This window comes from Cryptomeria japonica, chromosome 3, assembly GCF_030272615.1.
Source record: "Cryptomeria japonica chromosome 3, Sugi_1.0, whole genome shotgun sequence".
Classification (NCBI taxonomy): Eukaryota; Viridiplantae; Streptophyta; class Pinopsida; order Cupressales; family Cupressaceae; genus Cryptomeria; species Cryptomeria japonica.
In genome coordinates, this window is record NC_081407.1 from 693,794,062 (window position 1) to 693,811,022 (window position 16,961).

General features: G+C 37.0%; 1 protein-coding gene across 4 annotated transcripts; it reads right to left on the reverse strand.

The window, feature by feature from the left end:
• Positions 1–704: 704 nt before the first annotated feature.
• Positions 705–12,656, reverse strand: LOC131078344 (uncharacterized). Of its 4 annotated transcripts, none has more exons than XM_058016013.2 (6): positions 12,006–12,656; positions 10,928–10,980; positions 4,317–4,382; positions 3,758–3,823; positions 1,366–3,537; positions 705–1,240 (listed from the first exon to the last, which is right to left on the reverse strand). In XM_058016013.2, the coding sequence occupies exons 2-5, from the start codon at positions 10,932–10,934 to the stop codon at positions 1,367–1,369; spliced, it is 2,310 nt and encodes a 769-aa protein (XP_057871996.1). In that variant the 5' UTR covers positions 10,935–10,980; positions 12,006–12,656; the 3' UTR covers positions 705–1,240; position 1,366. The 4 variants fall into 4 exon arrangements, with proteins under 4 accessions (XP_057871996.1, XP_057871995.1, XP_057871997.1 ...); XM_058016012.2 differs by lacking the exon at positions 10,928–10,980 and having other exon boundaries at positions 705–1,095; positions 1,196–1,240; positions 12,006–12,653; XM_058016014.2 differs by lacking the exon at positions 10,928–10,980 and adding an exon at positions 11,409–11,888 and having other exon boundaries at positions 12,006–12,649.
• Between the last annotated feature and the right edge of the window lie 4,305 nt (positions 12,657–16,961).

Sequence of the window (16,961 nt, forward strand, 5' to 3'; positions counted from 1 at the left end):
AACTTTCCCTAGTTAATTTTCAAACTTGTTAATGCACCTAAAGATTTTAGATGCTCACACTTGGTCCTTGTTCACTATTAAATCGTACAGATTATATATATATATATAGCATATCTAGAGGTCAATCCATTCAAACACAATAGAGCAAGATTAAATTCTACTCAAACAGTAGCACAAATTCCTTAACAAAGTCTGGTTCTAATGTAATCAAATTCATGAATTCTAATCTAGAATTCAGACCAGAAAGTTTACAATAATACAGAAACATAAAGAATTCACTCTTGAATAAATTAGGATCATGCAGCTTTTAAATAACCACCAAGTAAGACACCAATTTGATGCATGGCACTCCCCTTCGGAAGCTACCAGGGAACTGTTTTTCACTTTTTCTATTTACCTTGTATAATTGTTCAGAGATGTGTACGGTTACCCCTTCAGATTCAAACCGTCGGCATCTGTAGAGCATGCAATATTCAATGAGGTGCGGAGAAGTTTCAGTAACCTCCTCTATGGAGTACTCACACCTTCACCATCAGCCCCTCTCAGGTTGTACAAGTCCACATACCAGCTCTTTTCTGGTAAATAATCCCTTCAGATCTAAATATTTCAAGGATGAACTGCAAATAATCACTTAGACTAGCAGCTTGGCCAATTTCTCCAATATAACACAAGTCCACACTTTTATAGACACTTTACTCTCAGGATTTCTCAAAAAAAAAGAAAAACACGTGTCATTGAATAAAGTAACATGTACATATAAGATGAGCAACTGAAGTTGTTAGTACTACAGGTATAAAATGTGCCTTTACAGTGCAAACTGCAAATCAGTGGCTTATATTGTTTTGACTTTTATTATTTCGTCACATTAGACAAATTGATCTCCTTTGTTTCCCCGTGTAGAGCAATCTCCACATAAAAGATGTACCTAATTCAGGAACACAGTTCTTTAACACCAGCATTAAAGCAAGTCATCTGAATTGCATAAACTGGTGAGTGAAGCTTTTACAGAATATAATTGCAGGAAACATATGTGAATCACTCTATCCATGCATGGTCGAAGACTGCTTAAAATCTGGCCCTGCAAAGTTACATATCCTGAAGGAAAAAGTCAACAAAGTTAGCAACTTACGGTCACATTACAAACTATAGACAAAGTCCGCAATCTAATTCAGTCACGAGCAAATTGCAGATATACCACATATGTTCATATATGTCTCTCACTTCCTTCCGGTTATATAAACTGCACAGAAGCCACGAAAAGTATATATCATTAACTGTAAAGGGGCCTATTCCAGACTAACTTGTTTTCTGGCAGGCAGTATAATGAGTTGTGCAATTGTAAAGATGCACAAAAAAGATACCTACCTTAATGGCTGACAGAGGTGTGGATAAGCCGTTCACTACTAGAGTTGACATCTATCCATTGCTGACTTTTGCTGTTGATACCCACAGAGCTAGGATGGTCCTCAAGCCCATGCTGCTCCTTTTTGCTAAATTCAATTCCTCGTACAATTCCTCGCGTGCTATGGTCATGCTCTTTAAAACTTTTTCCAAAACGCCCTTCCATCTGAGAATCTATGTGAGGTCTAAGTCGAATTTTATCAAATATTTCTTTATCCTGTGCGTACAACTGAAGCGCCAAGCGGGTGAGTTCCTCCGTGGCAAATACAACAAAGGCATAATAGTGGGATGGTACTCGCACCTCAGTAACAATCTCATCGTGCATAAGTCCCTTGACATTTTCACGAAGAACGCTTTCAAAAATGTGGCAAATCATTTCCCCTGTCGCACTTGGTGGGAAACCATGAGCAAATACCGTTTTCTCGGGATCAGATTTGGGACGCTTCCTGAAATCAAAAGGTTTGTCTCGATGGTATTCATCAGATTCTTCTCCGAAGTCAAAATTTCTCATTCTCTTAGCATTCCTTTCCAAGTATCCATAAGCACCAATTGGTTCAGCATCTCTTTCCAAATGTGGATTTCCTCTGGATTTGATAGGATATCGGCCTGCTTTAATGTCATGGTGTACCCAGTCAGGCCTGCCCATATCTTCCCTGTTTTCATAGATGTACTTGTTACCTATTTCCATTTTCATGTAGTCAAAAAGCTCTGGTCTTTGAGAATGCAAATCTAGCATGAAGTCAACTAGCTGAGGGGTTGCTAAATCCACAAATGCACACTGCTTTGTGCGCACATATCTCACATCCAGAACCAACTTTCTCCCTGTAGAACTCAAAAGCGGAGTCCCAACATAATGAGCCAAAATGTCCTCAAAGAGGTCTCTGATAGATTGCGCGGATGCATTTACAGTCAGCTCTGTTAAGTAGAGAGTATTTGGCTCCTCAACTGTCTCATCATCCCACCATGGCATACCTTTCCCACGCCTATAATCGTGCTCAATATATCTTTGTTCAGGCTTCCGCCTACTACCGTATGGAAAAGGCTCTTTCTGAATGTACCTCTCCTCACGGGGAGAGAATCCAATTGGGTCAACAGATTTTGTGCTTAATTCATTATAATAATTTGTCCTTGCTGGCTTAGGGATTGATACTCGGGGTAACCTTACTTTCAAACCATCAAAAATGGTTTTGTCCTCAGCATAGAGGCCAAGAGCAGCAGTGACTAGGCTCTCAGCTGCAAATTCTACTATGGCATAAGAGTGATCTGAAACATAGTTTGCCTGTAACACTATCTCGCAGGTATAAGGAAGAGCAAGCTTTTCGCATAAGACCCTCTGAAAAATAGTTTTCAACATCTGGACTGGCATATTGCCCTGCATATTGTAGACATATAGCAAATTGGATTTGTTTCTTGAGTCTAAATATGTTGTATCGTCATTATCCTTATAGAGATCCTCCCCATAGGCTTCTCTATATAGTGGTCGCCTTGATATATGAGAATCTGGGACTTCCCTGTGCAAATACCCATCCATAAATTTGCGTTCTTGCTTTTCAGAGGAAGGATATAATGGTTGGGAGATGGTTGTAGGACCCTGTACTCCTGACCTAGCCACAAAATTTCTCTTAACAGCACCAGTTGAAGGCAATGATGGGCTACCATGCACCGAATCAGAATAAATGGCAGTTTTCTCTTTGACCTCCACATTTGTTTCCTTCATAAAATAGTCTCCTGCCAAACCAAGTAGTTGTTGAATCTTCTTCGATGCTTCACAAACTCCTCTTCTTCTTATACATCTGATACGTACACCTATTACCCTACCAGGAAGATCTGCATTGCCAGATTGTGCCACACTAATGGCCTTGTTACTAAGAACCATACTTATGATTACTCCAGTACGGTCTTGAATTCTATCCAAATTCTTCCCATCATGACCTTTTATCTTCTTTACCACAGAAGACACCGATGGAGCACCATTACTGCCTGGGGGAATAGGACCTTCATACCAGAAGCATTTTACATACACTCCCTGAGAGGCAATTTCCCTCAGGGAATTTGAGGCTTGTTTTACAAACCATTGAGCTTCCTCCTCATCACACATTTCAGATGTGTCCATTGAAATCCTAAAGCAAAGCAGATCTGCAATTTTGTAAAACAAAGGCCTAAGTTTCACAAGCACCTGATATCCAAATAAGCTAACAATTAACGAAATAGTTAAAAGATCTTCTCAGACAAGAAAATCCATCATATAGTTCTGGCAGCCACATATAATCACTACCAGAATCAGCATTGTCAAATTTTTATCTTATCAAGTATCTCATCATTCCAGAGTCACAAGGAATCCTATAGGACAATCTACCTGGTTGTAGCTCTGCCTTGCGTTCAACATCCGTTGAAGGATCTACCTGCCTCGAAACCTTTTCATCTGCAACAAATTGATAATGATATCACAAATAAGACAACCAAACAAAAATGAGAGCAAAAGCACCCCCTCAATGCTTGTTCCGTCCACTACTTACTGGCTCACAAAGCTTCTTTCATGACAATATCCTTAAATTGAAAGAAACATTTTCACAATGGATCTATGGTACAAAATATTGTAAAGTTGTTTCAAAGCATCATACAATGATAATTTGTAAAGTTTCAAAGACTTCCCCTCTTGCAAGTGATTTTCAAAAATTTCAATTTACAGAGCACTCAGACACTTGTCCTAAGTGCACATACATATAGTATCTATATATGCGTATGTATGCATGTAAAAATATATTGGGTGTGCGAAGAAATATTATAATGTTAAGAATGCATATATACATTGACCATTACCTCAACTAACTTGAGATCAGTGCGGTTGTCCATTTGGCATTTAATACATAATTCAAGATATCAGCGGAAGATCTACATAAAGAACAAGAAATTACCTAATTGTGCTTCTGCCTTTGTTTCAGTATCAGATAATGGAGTTCCCACTCTCAAGAGATTTACACCTGAACCAAACAACACATCATTGTAAGTTGATAAGCCTGGTTAATTTGTCTGTTGCTTCTTCAAAAAAGTTGAATAATTACTCATATAAAGCAAATAATAAACTACATTCGTTTTGTACCTTACATTAACACTAATAGTGACCGGGTTAAGAGGGCTATTATGCCCAACTCTTTCAAAGTAAATTCAAAAGATTGAGCTTTTCTAAAATTAAGCCAAAAGCATATATTTCTGTTCCAAAGCCAGCTAACAATAAAAATAACTGCAGAGCTTCCTCACTGAAATGTATGCCTGAAAATCTAATTATATAAGTATAGGAGTAAAGGCCGAAGTAAACGCTAAATCTAAACACAGGATTTCTCAACACTGGCAAATTTGTTTTTTACCAAATCTGGCTACAATGGCCAAATGGGAAATATCATTGTCCATACAAGCATTGATATTGCTACAAAATATTTATTCATGGGAAATCGCAGCAAGAGAATCATATTTATATGTGGATGGCTTAAATAATTCTCTATATACATAAAAGACAAAGAAGCATCTCAACACAAAACTTAAAAGAGAAGAAAGCGAATATACTGAAGAGAGTAATAGCATAAAACGTCAAATATAGAAAAACTTGCTTGAACATCAAAAAGCACTACCAAACTGTGCCAACAAAATAAAACAACAAGCCACTTCAAATGCATATGTTGACAAAGTTCGGCCTGTGATGAAAAGAAAAGCATATACAAGAATTAAGAGACAATGAACATTTAGAAAATTAGGATGTGTGTGCCAGGGAAAAGCATATAGTCAAAATAGCAATGTTCAATAAGCTCTTATACCAAATCGGCATGAGCATTGAGTTGGAGACAAAACATATCACTCTACACATAGATAACATTGAAGAAATAAAATGACTTGTTAGAGAGATACAAAAGCATGTTAAGACCATAATTGGACATGCAGGAGCAGAGCTAGATAGGTTATATCTAGGCCACATGCTATTGGAAGCACCTAGAGGATGAATTTGTTAAATAAAATCGTGGTGAATCATTCAAGAAGAACGAGGGAGGAAAGAACTAAGGCGTTTTCAGGAACAATACAGATAGTTGTTGATTCTTACTATTGAAATTGGAGCGGTTAGTATTAGGCACAAAGAAAGCAGATGTTAGATAAACGACTTTTTCAAATTATTAGAGCAAGTGAGAGAGATGGAAAGAGCAACCAATATTTTAGTCAACAATATGGGATTAATGAGCACGACACATGGAAGACTTCTTTCAGTACAAAGTGGGAGTCATTTACAATATTAGTTGTGCCATTTAGCCCTTGCATCTTGCCCGAGCAGGAACATGGAAATCAACACCTCAACCAAGAAGAATCCATGCAAGACGATCTCCTTCTATAGCAGTGAACAACCTTCGTTGCTATCCCCACAAGACCAATCCAAGAACAAATGAAATTCAAACATCCCACTCCATGCTCCTCAAAATCCCTTCAACAAGCAATCCAAGCCAATCTCCAAGCTCCACTAACAACGAGCAAGTATAAGATGATCAAGTGACAAAAAACTCTAATCTGAGCCTCCTATTTATAGTCAAGAGAGCAACTAGAAGCTTCCTAGCCTCCACCACAAAATGCACCCAATGCACAAATAACTAATGCTCAAGCATTTCCATGGTGGCCTGTTTGCTCCCTCAAACCAATTTGGCTTGCAACATGTGCTCCAAACATGAAATGCTTTTACAAAATTGATTATATTTTACAACAAACCAGAAACATTAAATCCATTCCTCCAATGAGTCCAATTGACCATGTGCTCACTAAACCATGACCCTCTAATGTGCCAACCACATTAAATGCATTTACAATGTCAAACACCATCTTCCCTTAGAAAATATTGCTCAGCTACAAAAATATAAAATACTTTTGAAATGTTGTTCAACACCTTCCCAACATTCTCCCACTCATTACATACAAGACCAAACATATGAAGAACAACCATAAACAAGGCCCCTACAAAGGGAAAACATCCCCATATCCACTCTACATCATCCGTCTGTGTTCACAGGCTTCACCAAATCAACTTCAACATCCACATTTAAACATAAATGTGTTCCAACCGCACATGAAAAGTAGGGTCCTCTGCCACACTGATGACAATCTAACATCACACTAAATCTTACTTCTAACCCAATATTCAAGCACACTTCCCAAAGCCAAATAACCTCCTAACAGGCACGTGTAGCTACTATAATTTGATTTTGAAAGTGCAGTTGAAAGAGCAACCATAGCCTATCAATTGTTCATTCAATCATCTGAACCACAAAACAAGGTAACCACATAACCTCAAGTAAATGATACACTATCCAAATTCCCTGCCCACAAAACACACAAATCTCTATATATACATTGTCCTACGCAAGGTCCATCCTCCAAGGTAGCAACTCAAACACAAAGATGTGTTTCAAAGAAACCTATAGTCCCTTTATACTAATGTCCAATACTCCTTGTCCAACATAGGCACAAAAAGCTCTTAGAACTTCCACTACTTGCACAATGTTTGATCTAGGGAAAACCATTGAAAACTACCTATTGTACTCACATAAAGGACATGGTTCATTTCCTCTATCTCACCTAGTGTGGAGGAACATTGCAAACAATGTCCTTCCAACATCAACAAACTGCTCATGCTATGTATTATAGATTTCCTCAATCCAAATCCTCATCCAAAACAGCTCTCCACATCTAACCTTTCAACCCCAAGGTTGAACACGACAACAACAAATCAAAGAATCTCTCATACCAAGGAGACTCATCCCACTCCAACACTTAATCTCCAATGCCCAAGAAACCTCTAGTCTGACTTCAATCTATCTAGCAATATCAAGTACAATGCCAATCATCTCATTCCTAATAATACTCTACTAAAAAACCACGATTTCCAAGAGCATCTCTTCAAGGAAATAATCATTCTACTCAAAGATAGCAAAGTATCTCCAAATCATAGCCAATGCTCCCGCTACATGCATGATTAATGCAAACTCTAGGAACTCCCTATGGCTCCATGATTTGAATCTTCACATTAGAGGATCACTTACTTCCAACCAATAGATCTACTTAAAAGCTATGTAACCCAGGGCTAAAATCCCCTGTCCCCGTACCGGAGACATTTCAGGGACTTGGGGACTCGGGGACGGCTAGGGGACGTCCCCCCGCCATCCCCAAAATTGCAAAATTTGTAGGAAACATCCCGGAAACTTGGTGACGTCAGTGATTCTCCGGCAGTGATTCTCGAAGGGGCCGTCTCCCCGTCCCCTAACTGTCCTGGGGACAGCCAGCCGTCCCCCTTTTCCCAGCACATTTTTTAAAAAAAGGACTCAAATGCTCAAAAAAAAACATTTTTTAATTTAATTATAGGTCTGTAAAACTGGATTTTCACCAATATGATGGGTAAACATGTCTGAATCACTTCCAAAAGCACTTAGAAATAATGAGCAGCAGCCTGGTAATAAATTTCACAAACACTTGGAACTCGGTAGTGCGTAAAAAAGTGGTTGCAGGTCTGCAATATTGGACTTTTCACAATTATGAAAGGTAAACAGGTCTGGATCATAGCCAAAAGCACTCAGAAATATGAATAACAGTTTGGTATAGAATTTCACGAACACCCAAAACTTTGCAGTGAATAAAGAAGCAGTTGTAGGTCATAATAGAAATGGAAGACTATCAAAATATCCTCCAACCAGAAAGAAACAATGAACTACATGCAAACAAGTGTTGGCATATCGACAATGTATTTTCAATTATGAATGCATATTGAGTAATGACAATGAATTCTGAATTATGAATGCATATTGAGTATTGACAATGAATTTTGAACACAAATGTGGTATGTTAAGGTTCTATAATGTACATATACTGGCTTTATCCATGTTTTCATATGAATATAATGTATATACATGTTTTATCTATCTTTCATATGAACATTTAAAATTCCCCTATATTTTATATAGCCGTCCCCTGCCGATCCCCAAAATTGGCAAAAAATTTTGCTGTCCCAGAAACTCGAGGTAACATAGCTTAAAAGCAAACATATCAACCAAAAACTTCGTCCAATAATCCAAAGTTCACCCTGACACAATAGTACTCATACTCCCTAGCCACCTTTGCCACTATTATTTAATGCCCCCCAAAAAAATTCAATAAACAATTATATAATGCACAAGCATCTCCATGATGACCCCTTTGCTCCCTCAAACCAAGTTGCCTTGCAACATATGCCCCAAACTTTAAAGGATTTTACAATATTAAATGTATTTCACAATTAACTTAAAACAATAAATGTATTTTGATTTTGTGCTCAATAAACCATGAACCCCTCCATGTGTCATTAGCATTAAATACATTTGCAGTTTCAAATGCAACCTCTTCTGGGAAAACATTGATCATTACGAAATATAAAATATTTTAATATGCCAACACCTTCCCAACATCCCTTTCGCCTTTTTATATAATTAAACCCATGAAATCTCACACAAATGCCTAAACAATTTTTTTAAATTTAATTAAGAAATCAAAATAACTATGCGGGAAAACGATATAGGAAGGAACCGACGCTATCTTACAAAGTTCCAACCCAGGTATGAATATTATTAGAAGGCATATATGCATGTAGACGTCTTTCAACTTAGAAGTTGTTTTGTAGTTTTCTTTATGTGCAAATGGAAGTGTTGCATTCTATGCCTCACCAGGCTAAGAGGGATCATAAATCTGGGATTTCTAATTATGTGCAAATGCAGGGTGTTGCACATAAGTAGTCTTTCAACTTAGAAGTTGTTTTGTAGTTCTGTTTAAGTGCAAATGGAGGTGTTGCGTTCTGTGCCTCACCTTTCAAGGCTAAGAGTAACCATAAATCTCTGATTCCTACAAAGAGAGACCACCTTTTTAGCCAAGATGGAGGGTGCTAAGTTCTAACATATCAAATGATTCTAACATATCAAAGGACGCTCTTAAAGAAGAGCTTAGTTCTTATATATGCTCAGGTTTGAAACAAATAGATTATCGCCTTACAAGGCTAAGAGGAATCATCAATCTGGGATTTCTAAGAAGGGAGACCGCTTTTTTTGCAAAGATAGAGGGTGCTAAGTTCTAACACATCAACAATACTCCCAGCCCAAAGAAGCGCTTAGTTCTTATATAGGCTTTGTTGTGAGACAAATAGATAGGATACATCTATCTTATACACCACATAGATAGGACACATCTAAGGAAGAATGGGAAGTGGGATATCTATCTTATACACCACATTAGCAGTAAAACTAGAAATAGAAAGGCATTTCCACATGGAAAGCCAGCTTACAAGGACATCGGGGTAAAGCATATGGAGTAGACCTTGAGTGGGTATACTCCATGTTTGAACTACTTGAAGAGACCAGAATAATTTATCTTTAGAAACTTCTAATCCAAATCAAGATATGGGGACAAAAAAAAAATCCCAAAGTTTTTCCTCAATTTCACCTCTTTTGGGTGGTTGATACAGCTGTAAAATTTATGAAATTTGTGGTCATTTTATTTGACTCAAAGAAAACGAATTCCATAAACACTTATTAAAAATCCCAGAAATGGTTCTAAAAATAAAAAAGCAGAGGAAAAACTATTTTTTAAGAAAAAAATTAAAAACCGTGATTAACTTGGAAACATAAAAATGAAAGGATAGAACAAAACTCTAGACTATAATTGTTTATTAAAAATCCCAGAAATGGCTCCTTTTTTGAAACTCAAGACTACCAGTGCTCATTAATAACACCAGAAATGGTTTCCAAAAGGTAAAGATTACACACAAGAAAGCAATATTATTACCATAACCTCATTAAAAATCCCAAAAAGATAGGCTCCAACTCTCTACAGAATTCTCTCGAAAACTAACCGAAAATACAGAAATATACACAAACGAAAAGTTTAAGAGTGAGCAATTAACGAAAATAGACGAATGCCCAATTCAGAACCAAAAAGCATAACTGACTTATTCAGCATAACGAATAAAAGCTGACAAGAAAAAATTAGTTTAAAAACCTTCAAAAAGAGCGAAACATACGCTATTAAAGTTAGTGCAGTACCATCACAAACAACTTAACGATCATTAATAAGCTATTGAAGTTAGTGCAATACCATCACAAACGACTTAATGATTTTATTTTTTTATTTTTTTGAAGTACTCTGAATACTGGTTTAAAAATCCGGGTAATTACCCCAAAACTGGAAAATCAGTAGAAAGCATATACCGAGAATATCCATTAATAACCATAAATGGTTAAAAATGTGAAACTAAAAGAGCATAAGTAAAACTATCTCCTCATTAAAATAAAAAAAATATGGCTCAAACAAATGTACAAAACCCACCTGCACCAGAAAACCAGGCCAGAGACAAATGGTTACAAATGGTTAAAAGGGTAGACATGCACTAAAAAAGAAGAAAATTTTCTATTCAGAACTGCAATAAAAATATTCAACAGAGAAATTAAAGAAACAATACAAAACAAAATTTAGAAATAAATACCATTCATTCTTTGGCACTAAGCTGAAGGATCTCTATGATTCCCGATTTTTATCCTAAAAAACAAAGTTGCTCAGCTCAGAAAGAACCCAGATCTGCTATGGTGATGCAGATCAGTAACAATCAAATGCATAATCTACCATTAAAAATAAATAAATAGAAAACACAAAAAGAATATTTCAAAATTACAAGCTGCGGTGCACTTATAGTAGCGAAAAATTGTAAGTGTGAAACAAGTCTTGGCAATAAAATGTCCAACGAAAACTTTTAATTGCCATTTTCCAAGTCTTTAACGTAATGATTACTCGAATTTTTCTTGCCTGAACTATATTAAAAAATCGTAAGAAGACAGTCCGCTAGTACGATTCTTGTTATTCCCAGTGCAGTTTGTGGCATAAATTCTCTGAAACAGCTTAAAGGAAACAAATTTAATCATTTTCAATTTCAGTAGAGAATCTAATTTTTCTGGTAGAAGCTTGAATACCGCAAACGTTTTATCTTCAAACGACAGGACACGTGTAGTTAAAATTATGTATGAGAGTACGGCAAAATCTCAGAACTGAGCGAAGAACTCATGAAAAACATCAGCTGAAAATAGTACGTTAAACCCTCCCAGAAACCTCTCAACGTGACCATCGGTTGAGAAATTAGTGCTTAAACCCTCTTCCCATATGAGCACCGGAACCCCAGCTAAAAGTATTGCGTAGACACCAACCCCATATGAACACCGGCTGAAAGTACTGCGTTAACCCCCTTTCCACGTGACCACTGTCTCAAATCATCGCGTTAACCCAGCTCCGTGTGACTACAGGCTCAAATCATCGCGTTAACCCCTTTCCATGTGACCACAGGCTCAAATTAAAACGCTAACCCCTCTCCATGTGACCATCGCCTTACGAACAGGCCCTAAAATGGTAAAGCCTCTGTTTCATCCCGGCGAAAACAGAACACCATCAAAGGCCAACTACAGGTCACCATTTAGCAACAAAAATCATTGAAAATTTTCCCCAAACAGAAGAAAAACAAGAAGAAAACAGCAAAAACCAGATCAGAAGAAGAAAAGGCAAGCACAAAGTATTACCGTATTCCTCCTTGAAAAATCGCATGTTCTGCTTGGATTCGAGCCAGATTTGCGTATTTTTATCCACGGCCTCCACTCTAACCTCATTAAACACTTCCTCCGGCACCTCATCGATGTTCTCATCATCCGCTAGATCGTCGTTTCGATCCCCGGTAGCGTCTTCCGAACAAGAAGACGATTTCACAGGCGAGGACTTGTCATCGATCTGCGATTGCGAGTGAGTTTGTTGTTGCGGTTGTTGTTGTTGTTGTTCGTTCTCGGATTTCGCGGTGCAGTCGATCACCAGCTTGCTTCGCTTAAATTCATTCGCCACTTCGATCAGTTCATCCTCTGCCTTTCGCTTCGTTATCATATCGTCCATTTCTATCATCAAAGTCCAAAATCCTCTGTAGTTTCCTCGCTCCGCAGGCAATGAAATGTATGCTGCTGCGGGGAAGCCAGATCTGTCGAAAATATCAACGTTACACAGACGCAATCAATCTTGACAAGAAGCTATAAAAAATTATTGAATCGAAATCATCTAGGTAGGGAGGAGATAAAATGGAGAGATAATGTGTGGGGGGTATCGATCGAATAAAGGCAAAGGACGGCAATCGCATCGCATCATCGACTCTCTTCGCTTTAATTTATGCCGGAAAAGATTAAAACCGCTGGACACACAACGTGGTAGGCCCCCGCCATGCCTGTCATGGTTTGTAGGATGATCCGCCTTTGGGCCCCACTGTCTGCACCATTACGCGCCTCCACCTTTGGACGGCTCTGATCACGCCTCCCAACAGATCAGGAATCACCAGCCCTTGGATCGTAAATGCCGGTCGTGGCACGTTCGACCATGGGATTCGATCCTGGGTTTGACTGTAATAAGATATTTTTACGTTTACTGTTGGTCGTTTCCAATCGTCTGCCGCGTGGAAGGAAAGTCACTTGACGTCTTACCGACGCTGTGTGTCTTTCCGCAAAGAAAGAAAATTGCCGACGTGTATACTTTTTTTTGGAGGCGATCATCCGGCCGTTAAAATATAAACCGTACGGACGGCCGAGATGCGCTCCTGTATGTCGGGGAGTAGGTGGCGTGGGTAATTCCGCATAAATTGTCTGGTACCTACTTGCCATTCTTGTTTTGTCAGCACTTTTAACCCCGGTTTTACTCCACCCCTGCTCTGAATCTGATTTTATGCCTTCCGTGGTCCCTTGGTTAAACTCTCGAGTGAAGGACACCTGAAAGTGCTATATTTTTTTTTGTCTTTTTTATTCATTGCATTTTCTCGTGGCTTTCACCGACGCATCTACGATAACCCTTGAGCCACCAAGACCCTGTGGTAATTGTAATGATGCTTTTATGTGTAAAAAAATTATATTGTGTTAAGAGTCATAAAGGATTTAGGGTATATATTTCATCAAATTTGTTAAAAGCATTATCTCAATTTCATTCTTTTGATGTCGAAGTCTTGCATTCAACAAGATTTGATCATTGGTAGGTCCATTAAAGAACCTTTCAACTTCGCCAATAGACCAAGAGCCCATTCATATAAATTGTGAGTTGAGTTGGAGACTAATGAATTTGACATTTGGGTAAAATATGCTAAAGATATTTGAAAGTTGTAATTTACAATACGCAATTATGGTTCATATATTATTGTTTAGAGATATTCAAGTTGAGTTGGTATACTTCCTAATAACTATTGTTGATTGTGATTTGAGTTGGTGACTAATAAATTTTGCATTGGGTGAAATATTTACTATACGCAACCATGGTTCATATATTATTGCTTAGAGATTTGAGTTGAGTTGGTAAACTTCCCTAATAAATTTAGCATTTAAGTCATGGTCATATTTATTTATTTATTTACCTATCAAAAAACTATCAAAACTTTTATAATGATATGTACCCTATCATCTATCCAATTTTGTATCTAGCATATAAACTAAAGTCATATTGAAAGAAATGTTCCTTTTAAAGATCCTCAAAAGATTTTATGAGAGATACAAGAAGGTAAGAGACAACAACTTTCTAATTAGTTTTCATGTGGTTTCTAAATTCAACAATAAGATGTGTCTATTAGAGATTGTGTTGATCATTAAGAATGCAAAATAAAGATTTTTGCATAATTGTATTTAAATGGTAATTTTCAATTTCTAAATTTGACATGTGACAAAAAAATATGAAGATAAATGATTAAGAAGGAAAATAAATAATTTGAGATATTCAAAGCATGAAATTGTTGAAATTTCACTAAGAATAGTTTAATACAAATTTCTCTCCAAGCTTTATCTTATTTATAAAACTAGCATTCATTTATTGTCTTTGTTTAACTATTTTTAGGTAGCGTTAATTATAAATTTTATATTAGAAAAAGAATAAGGAAAAAAGCTTCGGACCAATAGCAAGGCTAGAGGACATCACTAAGGAAATGTCCAATGAAGCACAACCTTTACATATGCTTATTACTCAAAAGACTTACTTGTTAGGGATATTAAAGATTCATTAGTGATAAATCTTGAGAATATTTAATTGTCATCTATTACCTCAAAAAATACCATATAAGATATAATGACCTCCATAACAAGATGTTAATATCAAAGAGCATATTGGGTGATTCTAAAGGGAAATAGGGTACCTCCTCTACAACATCTTCTAGGTTCCAATACTAATGTATCACATAAAATTAAGAGGAAACTAGTGATACGAACATGTCTTTAAACTTTGTGATGGACATATGTGAGATGAATTGTTAGAAAAGTAAATCTTAATAGGTGATTAAGGGTATTGTGAAATAATAATAGTTACACACAAAGAAGTATATTTCCAAGCTACCTAATGCTCACAATTCTAGATCTATAACACTTATATGATGTTTAACACCTTAATTATTTATATTGACTAAAGAAATGACTATTTGCCTTTGTATCACAGAATCATCTTGGTACACCATGCATCTAGCGCTAATAATTTCATAGAGAAAAGTGTGAATCCACTTTGGCAAATGTAACAAAATAAAGTTGATAGTGAAGCCCCCAAGAATCTATATACAAGTGATATTCCACGAGTTTCATTATAAGATAGAGATTTAGATATGAAGTCCTCATAGTCTTTATGTTTTATGGTGAACAAGATGCCATATCATATATTCATAAGGAGTTGTTATAATCATCATTATGTAGAAATGTTTGTAATGCATTTTATATTTTGGGGAGGTACTTTAATATAATATTTATATGATATTCAATATCACTACACTCTTCTAATACCACCTAGAGTGTTTTAATTATATGATTGTTTTTTATATATTATGATTAATATGAATGTAGACATTATAGTCATATAAATTTAATAAAATAAAAATATAATAGTAAACTATTATAAATGTTATGATAGATTGTAGGATTCCAAATCAATATTTAAATGGTGATAATTAATCTAGGACTAATCCCCAACCACCTAAGGTGAACCATGATTCATGTTCTCATTGGAACTTTAGATAATCAAGGTGAATTATGGTATCATCCATAGTTTTAAGAAGTACCTAGTGTAAAAAAAAAATCTTGTTTATCCAATACATTATGGGAAATAAGTCAACATCACTCAAATGCAATGGACATAGTAAATATCTTCTACCATCTTATTTATTAATCACGTCCATTGAGGAAAAACAAAAAGGATCTGTAATGTTGAAAAAGGTGAATGATGGAGATCTAGAGGAAAGCTCTTCTTCCCTCCGAGGAGAGATGAAAGTTTCACTTTGAATTTCCCTTCAAACACTTCTCACGCATTACAATAGAAGAGGGGGGAAATGCAGTAGATTCAACCTCCAGAAAAGGAGATTGAATTCTGAGTGATATAAGAATGGTAAGTTAATCCCCTCTTCTGGAATGAGATTTGAATTGATTGAATTGTGTACTTATGACCAAGTGAAAAAGCGACAAAGATCTAAATATGACTCGAGATAGAAGCGTAGGATGAAGTTGTGCACCTGGATCTGGCAATAATATGTCGAGACGAAGCTGCCCTGTGAATTTGAGAAAAAATTGCCTAGACCATGGCGAAAGTGTACACGGTCCTCTGAAAAATCCTCAAAACGAAAAGGGTTTTTCTGCCTCTACAAATGGAGTCCAAATCCAAAAGTACAGTTGTGCCCCTGCAACTTACACACAAAAAAGAGATTAAAGGGGGTTGGGATTGGGGTTTTCCTTCAGGTCAAACCCCAGTTTTGGAATTAACCAAAAGATGAAAGAAAGTACTTGCAAGTAAATATAAATGAAAGATTGAACTGTAAATCACCTCAAGGGAGATTGTGATAGAAATGTTGATAGAACTGTTTGTATGAAGTTGAATGTTGGAATGAATCTCCTCTTCAACAATTGAATCCTTGACTTGAATGCAACACCTAGCCTTGAAAGGGGACTTGAGATGCTCAATGCTTGAAGGGGATGCTTGAATGCTCTTGAATGTTTGAACGCATGGTCTCATGCCCACCTTATCACTTATTGAACTTGTTTGCTTGTGGAAGGGCAAATACGACTTATATACTTATCAAAAGGGTTATTGAACTGATTTTCCATCACAAGCCGACACCGGGGGAGTTTTCCCGCTCAATGCACAACCACCAAAGCACAATTGGAAAGGGTTCTACCCCAAAATAGGGTAGGGACAAGAGCACCACGCCCCTATCCTGCCCTTTTTTCTAGGATAGGATGCAGTTCAGGCAGTGCAGAGGACAAGAAATAAGTAGTTTTCAGGTGTTGAGCAAGTCTCCGATCTCCGATTAGGCTTAGGGATTCGATTTGCATGCATGAGGACCCTAATATGGTCAAAAATTGCAAGGGTCACAATTTTATGATGCTACATTTAGCCCCCACTTTAGCGGGAGTATGAGCGTACGCCAATACTGTTGATAAAGTACAAGGAAACAAGATTGAAAAACTTCTACCATGTCAAGGAGGCAAGATGCACCAAGC

What these genes read in the sequence shown, in the direction of transcription:
- LOC131078344 (XM_058016012.2), bottom strand. Translation starts at nt 12,375, where the DNA reads ATGATAGAAATGGACGATATGATAACGAAGCGAAAGGCAGAGGATGAA. An exon ending in AAAGGCAGAAGCACAATTAG is followed by an intron (nt 3,824 to 4,316) that starts GTAATTTCTTGT and finishes AATTTGTTGCAG; the next exon opens with ATGAAAAGGTTTCGAGGCAG. An exon ending in CAAGGCAGAGCTACAACCAG is followed by an intron (nt 3,538 to 3,757) that starts GTAGATTGTCCT and finishes ACAAAATTGCAG; the next exon opens with ATCTGCTTTGCTTTAGGATT.